A 15,141-nucleotide genomic window follows, 5' to 3' on the forward strand; every position below is an offset into this window, starting at 1 on the left:
TATATAAATTACTCTGACAGGACTATTATTTTTTGAGAATGAAGAGGAATAATAATAGCCTCCATGTATATTCTATATATGTTTGAAGGTTATTATATTTTCTCAAGTAATTTGACTTATGTTAAAGAAAACATTTGTAAATAAGTGATCAAGTTCACTCTTCCAAAATATCTTGTGTATATTTTAGTCCTGTTACATAAATGGGGAAGCTGAGAGAGACTGAGGTTTGCCTGGGGTTATTATCCAGGAAGTGGTCTGCTATTCAGGTCTAACTCATGATTCCATTACAGCCTGCCAAATTTAACTTATTCCTGTCTTCACTTATTCACTTGTTTCACTTACTCATTAAATATTTGTGATTCCCTATGTCTACTTTGTTGAAAACCATAGTGAAGTTATAAAATAATAAAGTAAAATACTATGAACATCTCATTATGAGAAGTTTTGTAGACTTTCTTTAATGAATGCTTTCAGGTTTTTGAACTGAATAAAGTGTAGGTTAAGGAGCTACTTAGTTCAGTATCTCATGCAACCTGTAGTATTTTCTTTTTTCTTCCCCCTAGCCTCCCCCCCCACCCCCGTAAACTTTTAGTCAAATGCGTTACGTATATGCCAGTCATCTTAGGAAATGAATCTCCACATCAAATGAATTGTTAGTTATTTCATATGTTAGGAAATTTATTGTTCTTTATAAAGAATTCAAAATTATCCAAGAAAGCTATAAATGGGGAATATTTGCTTTAATTTTTTGTATCGTAACATTCTAATAAAACTCAGCTGCCACCTTTTTATCATCTCAATGGTTTTAATACATCTGTGGCATTTTTTTTTTAGGGATAGTAAAGCACTGAAGGATGAAAATCTACCTCCTGTCATCTGTCAGGATGTTGAAAATCTCCAGTAAGTGTGTCGAGTGTAATTAGATAAATCACACTTGAATGCAAGAATATATTTTAAGGGGAACATCTTTTCTTCCTAAACATTTTAACTTGGATTAAAATTTAATGATTTTAGAAATTAGAGTGAAAAGACAACAGGAATTAAAATTCTGTAACTGCTATATTGTAAAGAAGCATGTGAACTGTAGGTAGGTTTTTAGTTTTTGCTTCTTAAAACACTTGAACTCTGACTGACCTGTTGTAAAAAGTACAAACTATTGTACTGTTTTTCCTGTAGGAAACCAAAGGTGTTATTTTTTTAAAACCCAGTTTTATTTTTTTAAGGAAATTTGTGAAGGAACAAAAACAGGTCCAAGAAGAAATTAGTAGGATGTCTTCAAAAGCAATGCTTAAAGTACAGGAAGATATTAAAGCTCTAAAGCAGCTTCTGTCATTGGCTGCCAGTGGATTACAAAGAAATACTTTCAATATTGACAAATTGAAAATAGAAACTGCTCAGGTAAATTAATTTAAAGTCATTTTATCAAAGGGTGTGTGTGTGTGTGTGTGTGTATGTGTGTTTCAAGTGGAAATGCATCTTTTTTATATTATAAAATTTGGTATAGACATTACTATAGAAAAAGCATATAACTCAGACTTTTAAATTGGTACAGTAATAATAGTTACGAGCGTTTATGTGGTGCTTACTATGGATGAGGCAGTGTTCTAAGCAGTTTACATATATTGACCCTAAAGTGGAGTTTTCACTACAGCCCTGTGCGATAGCTACTGTTACTAACTCCATTGTATAAATAAGAGAGCAGGTAGAGAGCTTTGTGGATCAGTGGGAGAGCTTGGATTCAGACCCCGGTAATCTAACTCTAGAGCTTATTCTACTAACTACTTTGTTTCGTAAAAATCCCTGCTGGCATAATTGCTATACAGGAATAAAGCAGCTAGACAGAAGAGATGTCTTTTTAATTTGTCAGTTATTAAATAAAAATTATGTGCTTTATAGACATTAAATTCTACTGATGACTTGCTAGTCTTAGGTCTTAGTTACCAGTCACACAAATGGTATTGATGCTAGTATCTTCTGTCCCTCATGTCTACTTGCTTTTTGTTCCTGTGGTATAACATGCATAGTATATAGGGGTAGGCAAAAGTAGGCTTTCAGTTATGAATAAATGAAACACAGAGTTTATTCTTGTATCATTATTTATTAATAATTGTATTCATTTGTATTATAAGTACACCTAGCTTTGCCCACACGTGTATATAAAAGATATAATAAGGTAGATCTTTTTTAATGTGGGCTTATCACAGAGCTATGTTCTTCATAAATGAAGTGATAATATGGCGTCCAGCACAAATAACACTACTTTTTAAAACAAAAATCTTTTATTACAAAATCATAAGCATGTGATTCTGTAACATAATATGACACTTAAGCATACCATATGACATTTTAGGTGAAATGTTCGAATTAAAACTATAAATAATTATACCCGTATTATTACCCTACCAACCACACTCAAGCAGGTGTTATTTCTGCCGGACCCTGTGTTTTAAGAAAAAATTTCAAAGTGCGTGTCTTTTTAAATTCAAATATAATTGCCATAAAACTTTTTTGAGGTGTACAGTGTAGTGATGCAGTATTTATATATATTGCAGTTAATGTCCATCATCATAAGTAGTTGAAAATGTTTTTTTCACCTTGTAATGTGAACATTTAAGATCTACTTTCTTAGCAGCTTTTAGGTAGACAGTATAATATTACCAACTATAGTCATTATGCTGTACAGTACATTTCCAGGACTTATTTTATAACTAGAAGTTTGTACCAGCTTATGTGACTTTAATTCAACTATTGGAAAGTTTTTTTTTTTAAAGATTTTATTTATCTTTGGAGGGGAAGGGAAGGAGAGAAAGAGAGAAGTATCAATGTATGGTTGCCTCTTGTGCATCCCCTGCTGGGAACTGGCCTGCAACCCAGGCATGTGCCCTGACTAGGAATCGAATCAGGATCCCTTGGTTCGCAGGCCTGTGCTCAATCCACTGAGCTATACCAGCCAGGTCAAAATACTTGATATTTTTAATAAAAATGTGTTACTCAAATAGATATTCTAAACGATGATGTTTAGAGAGTATTCAAAGGTTTTATATTCTGCATTTAGATTTTCTATTACAAATTCTTTGGTTAACTATGAAAAGTATTCCCATTTATTCTTCCTTTTTGTATCATCAAATATGTACGTTCCAGAAGGAAAATGCTAGTTATGATTTTAGACTGGAGAATGTTTAGACTGACTAAACATTACATGAATTTATAAATTTCATGTGTAAAATAATGAAATTATATGGAAAAGGTCATTAGCGGAGTAAGAGAGAAAGCAAACTTAAGAAGAGAAATGGGACTTCCAGCCAAGGTGGAGGCGTAGGTAGATTCACTGGCTCTTTTGTTGCAAAAGAACAACAAAAACAAATTTAAAAATAAACAACTAGAACTGCCAGAAAATAAATTGTATGACAGTTGTATGAAGGCTAACAACCAAGGAGTCAAAGAAGAAACATTCATACTGGTAGGAAGGGTGGAGAGGAAACATGGCAAGGTGGGGACTAGAGGACCAGGCAGACAGTGCAGCAACTGGGTGGTCCCACATTTGCATCAGCATAAACTGGAACAACTAGGGAGTGAGAAAGACTGTGCAACCCAGGGTTCAGCAGGGTGTAAAAGAAAGCCTCCAAACCTCTGGCTATAAAAGCCTGTGGGGGTTGTGGCAGTTTCTCAGGGAGAAATTCCAGCCTCACAGCAGGGTTCCTTGTAGAGACACACAGTGTCCTAGAACATACACAAACCCACCCCCACCTAGGAATCAGCACAAGGAGGGCCAAATTTGCTCGTGGGTAGTGGGGGAAGTGACTGAACACCAGCCAAGAACCTAGCAAGGGGCACTATTCCATCTTGGACTACTCCCCCACATATAGCACAGCTCAGCTACTCGGGTTACCCCATCCTGGGGAACACCTAAGGTTACATCTACCCCATACTACATAACAGGCATGCTGAGACAAAAAGATATGGCCCAAATGAAAGAACAGATTAAAGCTCCACAAAAAATACAACTAAGGGATGAAGGGGTAGTCAACCTATCAGAGGCAGAGTTCAAAACACTGGTAATCAGGATGCTCACAGAAATGGTTGAGAATGGTCACAAAATAGAGGAAAAACTGAAGACTGTGAACAGTGAAATAAAGGAAAAGCTACAGGGAAACAACAGTGAAGAGAAGGAAACTGGGACTCAAATCAGTGGTTTGGAACAGAAGGAAGAAATAAACATTCAACTGGAGCAGAATGAAGAAACAAGGATTCAAAAAAATGAAGACAGGCTTAGGAACCTCCAGGATAACTTTAAAGTGTTCCAACATCCGAATCATAGGGGTGCCAGAAGGAGAAGAGGAAGACCGAGAAACTGAAAACTTGTTTGAAAACATAAAGAAGGAGAACTCCCAAATATGGCAAAGGAAAGAGACTTCCAGGAAGTCCAGGAAGCTCAGAGAGTCCCAGAAAAGTTGGACTCAAGGAAGCACACACCAAGGTGCATCATAATTGCATTAGCCAAGGTGAAAGATAAGGAGAGAATCTTAAAAGCAGCAAGAGAAAAGGAGATAGTTACCTACAAAGGAGTTCCCATCAGACTGTCAGCTGATTTCTCAAAAGAAACCTTGCAGGCAACAAGGGGCTGGAAAGAAGTATTCCAAGTCATGGAAGGCAAGGACCTACATCCAAGATCACNACTTAAGCATACCATATGACATTTTAGGTGAAATGTTCGAATTAAAACTATAAATAATTATACCCGTATTATTACCCTACCAACCACACTCAAGCAGGTGTTATTTCTGCCGGACCCTGTGTTTTAAGAAAAAATTTCAAAGTGCGTGTCTTTTTAAATTCAAATATAATTGCCATAAAACTTTTTTGAGGTGTACAGTGTAGTGATGCAGTATTTGTATATATTGCAGTTAATGTCCATCATCATAAGTAGTTGAAAATGTTTTTTTCACCTTGTAATGTGAACATTTAAGATCTATTTTCTTAGCAGCTTTTAGGTAGACAGTATAATATTACCAACTATAGTCATTATGCTGTACAGTACATTTCCAGGACTTATTTTATAACTAGAAGTTTGTACCAGCTTATGTGACTTTAATTCAACTATTGGAAAGTTTTTTTTTTAAGATTTTATTTATCTTTGGAGGGGAAGGGAAGGAGAGAAAGAGAGAAGTATCAATGTATGGTTGCCTCTTGTGCATCCCCTGCTGGGAACTGGCCTGCAACCCAGGCATGTGCCCTGACTAGGAATCGAATCAGGATCCCTTGGTTCGCAGGCCTGTGCTCAATCCACTGAGCTATACCAGCCAGGTCAAAATACTTGATATTTTTAATAAAAATGTGTTACTCAAATAGATATTCTAAACGATGATGTTTAGAGAGTATTCAAAGGTTTTATATTCTGCATTTAGATTTTCTATTACAAATTCTTTGGTTAACTATGAAAAGTATTCCCATTTATTCTTCCTTTTTGTATCATCAAATATGTACGTTCCAGAAGGAAAATGCTAGTTATGATTTTAGACTGGAGAATGTTTAGACTGACTAAACATTACATGAATTTATAAATTTCATGTGTAAAATAATGAAATTATATGGAAAAGGTCATTAGCGGAGTAAGAGAGAAAGCAAACTTAAGAAGAGAAATGGGACTTCCAGCCAAGGTGGAGGCGTAGGTAGATTCACTGGCTCTTTTGTTGCAAAAGAACAACAAAAACAAATTTAAAAATAAACAACTAGAACTGCCAGAAAATAAATTGTATGACAATTGTATGAAGGCTAACAACCAAGGAGTCAAAGAAGAAACATTCATACTGGTAGGAAGGGTGGAGAGGAAACATGGCAAGGTGGGGACTAGAGGACCAGGCAGACAGTGCAGCAACTGGGTGGTCCCACATTTGCATCAGCATAAACTGGAACAACTAGGGAGTGAGAAAGACTGTGCAACCCAGGGTTCAGCAGGGTGTAAAAGAAAGCCTCCAAACCTCTGGCTATAAAAGCCTGTGGGGGTTGTGGCAGTTTCTCAGGGAGAAATTCCAGCCTCACAGCAGGGTTCCTTGTAGAGACACACAGTGTCCTAGAACATACACAAACCCACCCCCACCTAGGAATCAGCACAAGGAGGGCCAAATTTGCTCGTGGGTAGTGGGGGAAGTGACTGAACACCAGCCAAGAACCTAGCAAGGGGCACTATTCCATCTTGGACTACTCCCCCACATATAGCACAGCTCAGCTACTCGGGTTACCCCATCCTGGGGAACACCTAAGGTTACATCTACCCCATACTACATAACAGGCATGCTGAGACAAAAAGATATGGCCCAAATGAAAGAACAGATTAAAGCTCCACAAAAAATACAACTAAGGGATGAAGGGGTAGTCAACCTATCAGAGGCAGAGTTCAAAACACTGGTAATCAGGATGCTCACAGAAATGGTTGAGAATGGTCACAAAATAGAGGAAAAACTGAAGACTGTGAACAGTGAAATAAAGGAAAAGCTACAGGGAAACAACAGTGAAGGGAAGGAAACTGGGACTCAAATCAATGGTTTGGAACAGAAGGAAGAAATAAACATTCAACTGGAGCAGAATGAAGAAACAAGGATTCAAAAAAATGAAGACAGGCTTAGGAACCTCCAGGACAACTTTAAAGTGTTCCAACATCCGAATCATAGGGGTGCCAGAAGGAGAAGAGGAAGACCGAGAAACTGAAAACTTGTTTGAAAACATAAAGAAGGAGAACTCCCAAATATGGCAAAGGAAAGAGACTTCCAGGAAGTCCAGGAAGCTCAGAGAGTCCCAGAAAAGTTGGACTCAAGGAAGCACACACCAAGGTGCATCATAATTGCATTAGCCAAGGTGAAAGATAAGGAGAGAATCTTAAAAGCAGCAAGAGAAAAGGAGATAGTTACCTACAAAGGAGTTCCCATCAGACTGTCAGCTGATTTCTCAAAAGAAACCTTGCAGGCAACAAGGGGCTGGAAAGAAGTATTCCAAGTCATGGAAGGCAAGGACCTACATCCAAGATCACTCTACACAGCAAAGCTATCATTTAGAATGGAAGGGCAGATGAAGTGCTTCCCTGACAAGGTCAAGTCAAAGGAGTTCATCATCACCAAGCCCTTATTGTATGAAATGTTAAAGGGACTTAGCTAAGAAAAAGAAGATAAAAAATATGACCAGTATAATGACAGCAAACTCACAACTATCAACAACTGAACCTAAAAAAAAACCCAAAAACTAAGCAAACAACTAGAAGAGGAACAGATTCACACAAATAAGAGATCACATGGAAAGTCATCAGCGGGGAAGGGGAGGGAGGAGAATGAGAGGAAAAGTAGAGGGAATAAGAAGCAAAATTGGTAGGTACAAAATAGACAGGGGAGGTTAAGAATAGTAGAAGAGATGGAGAAGCCAAAGAACTTACATGTACAACCATGGACTTGAACTAAGGGCAGGACATGCTGTTGGGGGGCGGGGGGGGGGGGCATGCAGTTTGGAGAGGTATAAAGAGGAAAAAAAATGGAACAAATGTAATAGTATAATCAATGAAATACAGTAAAATTAGTAAAGAAACAAAGTGACAACAGATACTCATTTTTAGCACTTTAAAAACCATAAGTAATATTTATTATAGACATAAATTTTTTCCCACTGCTTTTAGAGAGGAAGGGAGAGAGGAAGGGAAAGAGACAAACATTGATTGGTTGCTTCCCGTTTGTGCTCGGACCTGGGATTGAACGCACAGCATAGATATGTGTCCCAACTGGGAATTGAACCTACAATCTTTTGGATATGGGCCAATGCTCCAATCGAGCCATGCTGGCCAGGGCTAGACGTAAAAATTTTAAGAATATTTGATAGCCCTGGTTGGCGTAGCTCAGTGGATTGAGCGCAGGACTGTGAACCAGAGTATCATGGTTCGATTCCCAGTCAGGGCACATGCCTGGGTTGCAGGCCAGTTCCCAGTGGGGGACACATGAGAGGCACACATTGATATTTCTTTCCCTCTCTCCTTCCCTTCCCCCCTCTCTGAAAATAAATAAATAAAATATTTTTAAAAAAAGAATATTTGATAAAAACTACTCCTTTAAACCTAATTATTCTGAAGATTTGGTTTAGAATTTTATTAATTTATATTTAGAGAGGGGAAAGGAGGGAGAAAGAGAGGAAAAGAAACATCAATGTGTGGTTGCCTCTTGCGTGCCCCCTACTGGGTACCTGGCTTGCAACCCAAGCATGTGCCCTAGACTGGGAATCAAACTGGCAACCTGTTGATCTGTAGGCTGGCACTCAATCCACTGAGCCACACCAGCCAGGGCTGGCATTTTAAATCTATTAAAGCAAAAGGTCTAAAGTGTGCTATCATTTCAAAAATGATATGATTTAAATGGTTAACTTAAAAAAATCTGTTACTATGCATCGATTAAAAATGCAAATATTGATAATCTCTACTTTACAGTTAATTATTTAGACATAGATTTAAATGCTTTAAATTGTAAAATTTTTAAAAATCATACAGAACTCCAAGAAATAATTTAATTATATTTGCTTCATTACTTGGTAAAAGTACACTTATATTTAACATTTCACTTAAATTTTAAAAACTATCATTACACAAGGTTCAACATATGTAGTAACAGGTTATCTTATTTATATTTTTTTATAAACACGAATAGTTGCCTGTATTTAGGAGGAACAAATGTAATCAAGTTTTTTAATGCAGAGGCTTATAAACATTTAAAATATACATAAAATTAAAGCAGTACAAAATTAGTTTTGCTACTAAAAATGTTTCTATTCTGTTGTGCTGTTTATAATAGTAAAGAGATGGAAACAAGCTAAATGTCTAACAAGAGGATGAGTTAAACAAACTATGCACATGTACATAATGAAATCCTACATAACTACTAACTGATGTTGAATAAATGTATAAGATCACAGAAAGTTGTTCATCATGTACTGTTACTTGGATGTTTTCAAAAAGAATATTATCCATAATTGTATCTGGGTATGATTATAGATAATTTCAGCTCTCTGTAAGAAACATTAATTCTTTTGTCCCACAAATGAACAAATACTTCACTTGTGTCTAGATATCCAGAGAGATGACTTAACAATAAAAACTTACCTTTACATTTTCATGAATAGACTGAAGTTGTGCAGCTAAAGCTACAAATGTTTGATAAATTTTCTGCATAGCCATTGACAAATCTACAAGAGAAAATTATATTATTACACAAGCATATATATTAACACAATCAACACCGTTTTCTATTGTTTGAGTCCAATTTCTGGTGCAGTTCATGTGGAGGAAGAAAACACTACACCAGGATTGCCACAGGTAAGAGAAGACAGCAGAGTGAGCAGACTGAGAGAAGGATGTCCACATCAGGAATCTGGGAGCGGGAGGAGTTCCTAAGATTTCTGCCTATGTTAGCACAGCAACAATTCATAAAAAAAACCTTTAAAATTCACAGGCAATAAAGATCTAAAGAAAGACTTTTAAGGAAATTTTCTTATGGCAGCTAAGACAATTACTGGTAGTTACTTAGACTATCTACTATATAACAATGGCTTACCCTCTCCTACCAAAAAGAACACACAGCGCTATCAAACAAATCACCACAGAATGCGTGTTACCTTGAGGAGCTATATGTGAATTATTTGCTTGAGTAGCAAGGTGGTTTTCTAGTTCTTCAATCTGCTGTCTGTACTGCTGAAGCTGTACCTCAAACTGCTGAACCAAGATTCTGAAATAGCTACATAAAAACATAAAGTCAGATCAAAGTTTTAAGACACTATTTTCTTTATATTCAAAACCATAAATAAATAAATAAATAAATGCTTCCATTTAAGTAGGGCCTTTGAGTTAGTCTGATAACCTAATGTATCTTTTAGTCATGCAGGCATCATTGAAACAAAAACTCAGACTTATAAGTTATCAAGGTATCAAATATAGATGTACATCCTTACTCCAATCAGGAAAATATCCCAAATAAAAGATAATCTGGAAAGTAACTTAAAACTCTTCAAAAGTATCATGGTCATCAAAGACGAAAGACTGAGTAACTGCTACAGACTGAAAGAGATTAAGCAGCAGGAACAACTAAATGCAATGTGAATAGGATCCTAGAGTAGAAAAAGTACACTAGTGAAGATTCCCAAAAAAATCACATTAATGAAACAGTGAAATTCAAGTAAGTCATGTAGTCTGATTCATTATTTGTGCCAATGTTAATTTCCTATTCTTTCTCTTTTTTTTTTACCATACAAAGACTTTTCTTTTTTCTTTTTCTTTTTTTTTTGGTCTTTTACTCCCATCCCAGCTCACCCCTCCCATTCTTGATAATTATGATTATGCAGTATGTTAACATTAAGGGGAACAGAGTAAGAAAAAAAAAGAAAATTTCTTTTTATTACTATTTTTGCCACTTTTGTGCTAAGTCTAAAATAAGTTTTTAAAAAAGTTCAATTGTTAAGCAGAATTTATAACCAAAAACAGTTCTTATATTTATAATCTAAAATACCATTTATAACCTGAAAACACTATAGTGTGCTATAGCAAGATCATGTAATTACTATTGTTCTGATAAATTTAATTAGGGAATGTTAGAAAGACAAAAAGGGACCTTGAATAGCATGCAAAGCAGCCTGAACATTATTGTACATAAAATGGAGAACTGTGAAAGCTTTTTGCAATGTAATACATGATATGATTTAACCCATCAAAACTACCTCTGATGGAAGAACAATAAAAAGAGACAAGGATAAAGTACTAGAAAAAGTCTAGCAAGGAACTACATTCTGTGCTAATCTAAATAGGAATATCATAGCCATTGTTAATTTCTTGATTTTAATAATATCCTTGTTTTAAGAAATACATACTGAAGTACTCAGGCATAAAGGTATCACATCTGCAAACAACTCAAGCTGTATATGGAAAAAGTGCATATATACATATAGGGAGCAAGGAACAAAAATAGTAAAACTGTTAATGTGTAGGATATCTAGATAAAAGACACGTGCAAGTTCTTTTGTTTTATTCTTGAAACTTTTCTGTTAAGTCTGAAATCGTGTCATAATAAAAAGTTTGACCAGGAGCCAAACAGACCTCTACCACTCAGAAGCACAGGACTTGACCTCTTTAGGCCCCAGGCTCCTCATCTATAAGATGGGAACAGTACCAGCTATAGAGGTTTTGTGGGAAATGAGATAAAGTATGTAAAGTGCTAAGCACACTGCTTGGCATATGGTAAGCATTTGATAAATATTAGCTATTATTATCTCTAGTAACACAAAGGATAAAAAAGGTAAGAGATACATCACACGTGTGGTTACTACATCAATGTAAGAAGCTGAGTGATGAGATTATAGGTGGATTTTTAATTTTAAGTTTACTTCTCTATATTTTATAATTTTGCTTCTTAAATATTTATTACCTATGTAAATAAAAGCTATGCAAATAAGTAAGAGTTGAACTGCATTTAGTATGCACTGTTTCAAAAAGGGACTATCATAAAATTATTTTTAAATGAGAAGTACTAATGGGTAAAACAAATTTCTACTATAAAAAAAATAGAATAGACCCCATAGGTAGAATGTAAATGAAGATTAATGGCGTAATAGTTAAAAGCTCGGTTCTTAGCCTTCATTTACCCTTCAATAAAATGGGGATTATAAACTACCCTCCTCAGGTTAGCATGAGAATTAAATGAAAAAAATCCATATAAAGTGCCTATTAACACAGGCTTGCTACTAGTAAACTAAAATTCTTGGCCTGTATGTTGTTTTACTGTTCTGCTTTTGTAAAGTGAGAAACATGTATTTTAAAAATTCTAGTAACTTACTCAGCAGGAGCTGCATTTTCATGTTGGAGTCCAGGTGGTGTTTTCTGGGTTCTTAACGCTATTTCAGCATTCTTCAACTCCTAATACACCAGAGATTTAAAGAAAAATAAAAGGCCAGTTAAAAGTTAGACTAAAAATGCCAGCTAGCTCTGGTTTAAAACTTCAAACAATGTCATTCTTGGAGGCTCCATACTGTGAGAACACAGTATGAATAAAACTGATTCACAAGTGCTAAAAACTCTTTCCAAAGACAAACTAGACTTTTAACAAACCTTGTGATAAATGTATAGTGAAATGCTGACCTATTTTAAAAACTGAATTTCTGTAGGTCTCATGAAGTTAATTTATCCACAGTAAAAGACTACACTACTATGTAAAAACCTTTAATATAAACATAGAAAACATTATAGTAGAAAAGCAAGACAGTAGTAACAATGTTGAGGCTGATGACAGCAGTAGTTAACATTCTGGGTACTTATTATGTACCAAGCACTATACTGAAGGCTTTACTTTATATTATCATGGTTAATCTTCAATAATAACCCTATACTGTACAAAACATTTCCCTACTTACAAATGAAAAAAATGGAGTTAGAGACATTAAGTAATTTGCCCAAAGCTACATAGCTCAAAGACCTGAGAACTGAACCTAGGCAGCACAATATTTTTAAAGTTTATAGACTCAATCATTCTGAAATCGCCTTGGACTGTTCCTCAATGCCATTTCTATTTTCTAGTCAATTGTTTTCCAAGGCTGATATTCCGTTTTAAGTCCTAATGTTTCACATTCCTATCATTTCACTGCTTTTTCAATTTCTACTTAAGTTTCCCTTACTAAAAAAAAAGCATTGTATCTTAACTTTATGTTCTCCGTGACAACCTCTTGCCTTCATTTTATTGCCAAACTGTTAGGTCTCTCACTGTTCTTTCCATCTCCTTTTCATTCTTGAGTTCAAATTTCTACCCTGTCTTACTACAGTACAAATGCCCTGGAGAGGTCTGGGCTGTTTGAACTTTGACCCCTGCTTATTTCTCTAAGCACCGACTCTTACTAGGCCCAGATTCATACTCAGTACTCTTAATAGTGAACTGTTTGTAGATCCTCAAACATGTCTATTTCATGCCCCCTTGCCTTCCTTCCTGACAGACTGGGGAACCCCTAAGCATGTTTCAAGAACAACCACAAAGATATCCTACTCTGGACACATAACAGAAGGGCCCACTTGAGCCCTTTGTACTCATCACACTTTGTACTACAACATTCTACCTAACAAATTTAACTCTCTCTCCCTAGAATATTATATTTTGATCCCAAATGCCTATTGAAGTGCTCTGTATATAACAGATACTTAAAGATGCTCACTGAATGGCCCAGGCTGGTGTGACCCAGTGGACTGAGTGCCAGACTCCGAAACGAAAGCTGCCAGTTCAATTCCCAGTCAGGGCACATGACTGGGTTGTGGCCAGGTCCCCAGTTGGGCATGTGAGAGGCAACCGATCCATGTATCTCACACACATTGATGTTTCTCTTTCTCCCTCCCCCACCTCACTAAAACTAAACAAATAAATTCTTTTTTTAAAAAAGTTCTTGAATGCACAAACTCAGTACTGAATTCAACAAACCACTTGACACCTGCCCTACACTCCCCAAAACTTTAATCACCCTATTTAAATTCTTGAGTTTTATATCCCCCAAAATGATGTATATAATAAAGATTTTGCTGCCATAAGGTTCTGGTCTACACAATCATAACACTGCTCCTCACCTCAGGACTGCTTATATTTCCCAGAAAAGCTTTCTCTAAAAAACACATAAGGTTTTGGTTTAAGTCAGATGGATAACTACTTCACTACTAGAGCCAGAACATTTTTTTTCAAATGGTAATTCACTAGGTTGCATGTAGAACACAAATTCCTATATATTGGAAATAAAAATGATCTTAGATCAAAATTTCTTTGATAGTCCATATAAAATTTCCTAAGCTCAACTCAAATGATTTTTTTTCCTTAAGTAAACTTTGACTCGTACCTCCTTCATTTGCTACCTTTATACCCTACCCAATCCTTTATTATTTCATTCAACTCACTAGACTTTTGGTACATTTGGAGTTGTATTTTTATCTCTAAAAGACTATTGACAAGTATAGTATGTAACAGGTATCATAAACTGTTAAAAGTTACAATGGATCCCATTATAGCATTCAATTCTCCTCCTCCTTTTTTGTTTTACATATATTTTATTGATAAGGCTAGTACAGTTGTCCCGTTTTCTTCTTTTTTATCCTACCCTACCTTGCACCCCCTCTCCCACCAGCATCCCCACCCTTAGTTAATGTCCATGGTCATACATATGAGTTCTTTGGCTTCTCCATTTCCTCCACTATTCTTAACCTCCCCTGTCTATTTTGTACCTACCAATTTTGCTTCTTATTCCCTCTACTTTTCCTCTCATTCTCCTCCCTCCCCTTCCCCGCTGATGACTTTCCATGTGATCTCTCATTTGTGTGAATCTGTTCCTCTTCTAGTTGTTTGCTTAGTTTTTGTTTTTCTTTTTAGGTTCAGTTGTTGATAGTTGTGAGTTTGCTGTCATTATACTGGTCATATTTTTTATCTTCTTTTTCTTAGCTAAGTCCCTTTAACATTTCATACAATAAGGGCTTGGTGATGATGAACTCCTTTGACTTGACTTTGTCAGGGAAGCACTTCATCTGCCCTTCCATTCTAAATGATAGCTTTGCTGTGTAGGGTGATCTTGGATGTAGGTCCTTGCCTTCCATGACTTGGAATACTTCTTTCCAGCCCCTTGTTGCCTGCAAGGTTTCTTTTGAGAAATCAGCTGACAGTCTGATGGGAACTCCTTTGTAGGTAACTATCTCCTTTTCTCTTGCTGCTTTTAAGATTCTCTCCTTATCTTTCACCTTGGCTAATGCAATTATGATGCACCTTGGTGTGTGCTTCCTTGAGTCCAACTTTTCTGGGACTCTCTGAGCTTCCTGGACTTCCTGGAAGTCTCTTTCCTTTGCCATATTTGGGAGTTCTCCTTCTTTATGTTTTCAAACAAGTTTTCAGTTTCTCGGTCTTCCTCTTCTCCTTCTGGCACCCCTATGATTCGGATGTTGGAACACTTTAAAGTTGTCCTGGAGGTTCCTAAGCCTGTCTTCATTTTTTTGAATCCTTGTTTCTTCATTCTGCTCCAGTTGAATGTTTATTTCTTCCTTCTGTTCCAAACCACTGATTTGAGTCCCAGTTTCCTTCTCTTCACTGTTGTTTCCCTGTAGCTTTTCCTTTATTTCACTGT

General features: G+C 36.2%; 1 protein-coding gene and 1 long non-coding RNA gene across 2 annotated transcripts in view; one reads left to right on the top strand and one right to left on the bottom strand.

Moving 5' to 3' along the window:
• The window catches only part of NUP58 (nucleoporin 58), a 49,046-nt gene that overhangs the window by 19,916 nt on the left and 13,989 nt on the right, over window positions 1-15,141 (top strand). Inside the window, exons 7-8 of the mRNA XM_037058816.1 lie at window positions 835-900; window positions 1,224-1,398. Coding sequence (XP_036914711.1) covers window positions 835-900; window positions 1,224-1,398 — 241 coding nt within the window. The remainder of the gene's footprint in view (window positions 1-834; window positions 901-1,223; window positions 1,399-15,141) is intronic.
• LOC118995785 (uncharacterized) lies at window positions 9,123-11,944 on the bottom strand. Its single transcript, XR_005068360.1, has 3 exons — window positions 11,844-11,944; window positions 9,637-9,755; window positions 9,123-9,207 (listed from the first exon to the last, which is right to left on the bottom strand). It is a non-coding gene; the product is annotated as an uncharacterized LOC118995785 (long non-coding RNA).

The sequence above is a fragment of the Sturnira hondurensis genome, unplaced genomic scaffold (genome assembly GCF_014824575.4).
Source record: "Sturnira hondurensis isolate 20B ecotype Veracruz unplaced genomic scaffold, ASM1482457v3 Scaffold0010428, whole genome shotgun sequence".
Classification (NCBI taxonomy): Eukaryota; Metazoa; Chordata; class Mammalia; order Chiroptera; family Phyllostomidae; genus Sturnira; species Sturnira hondurensis.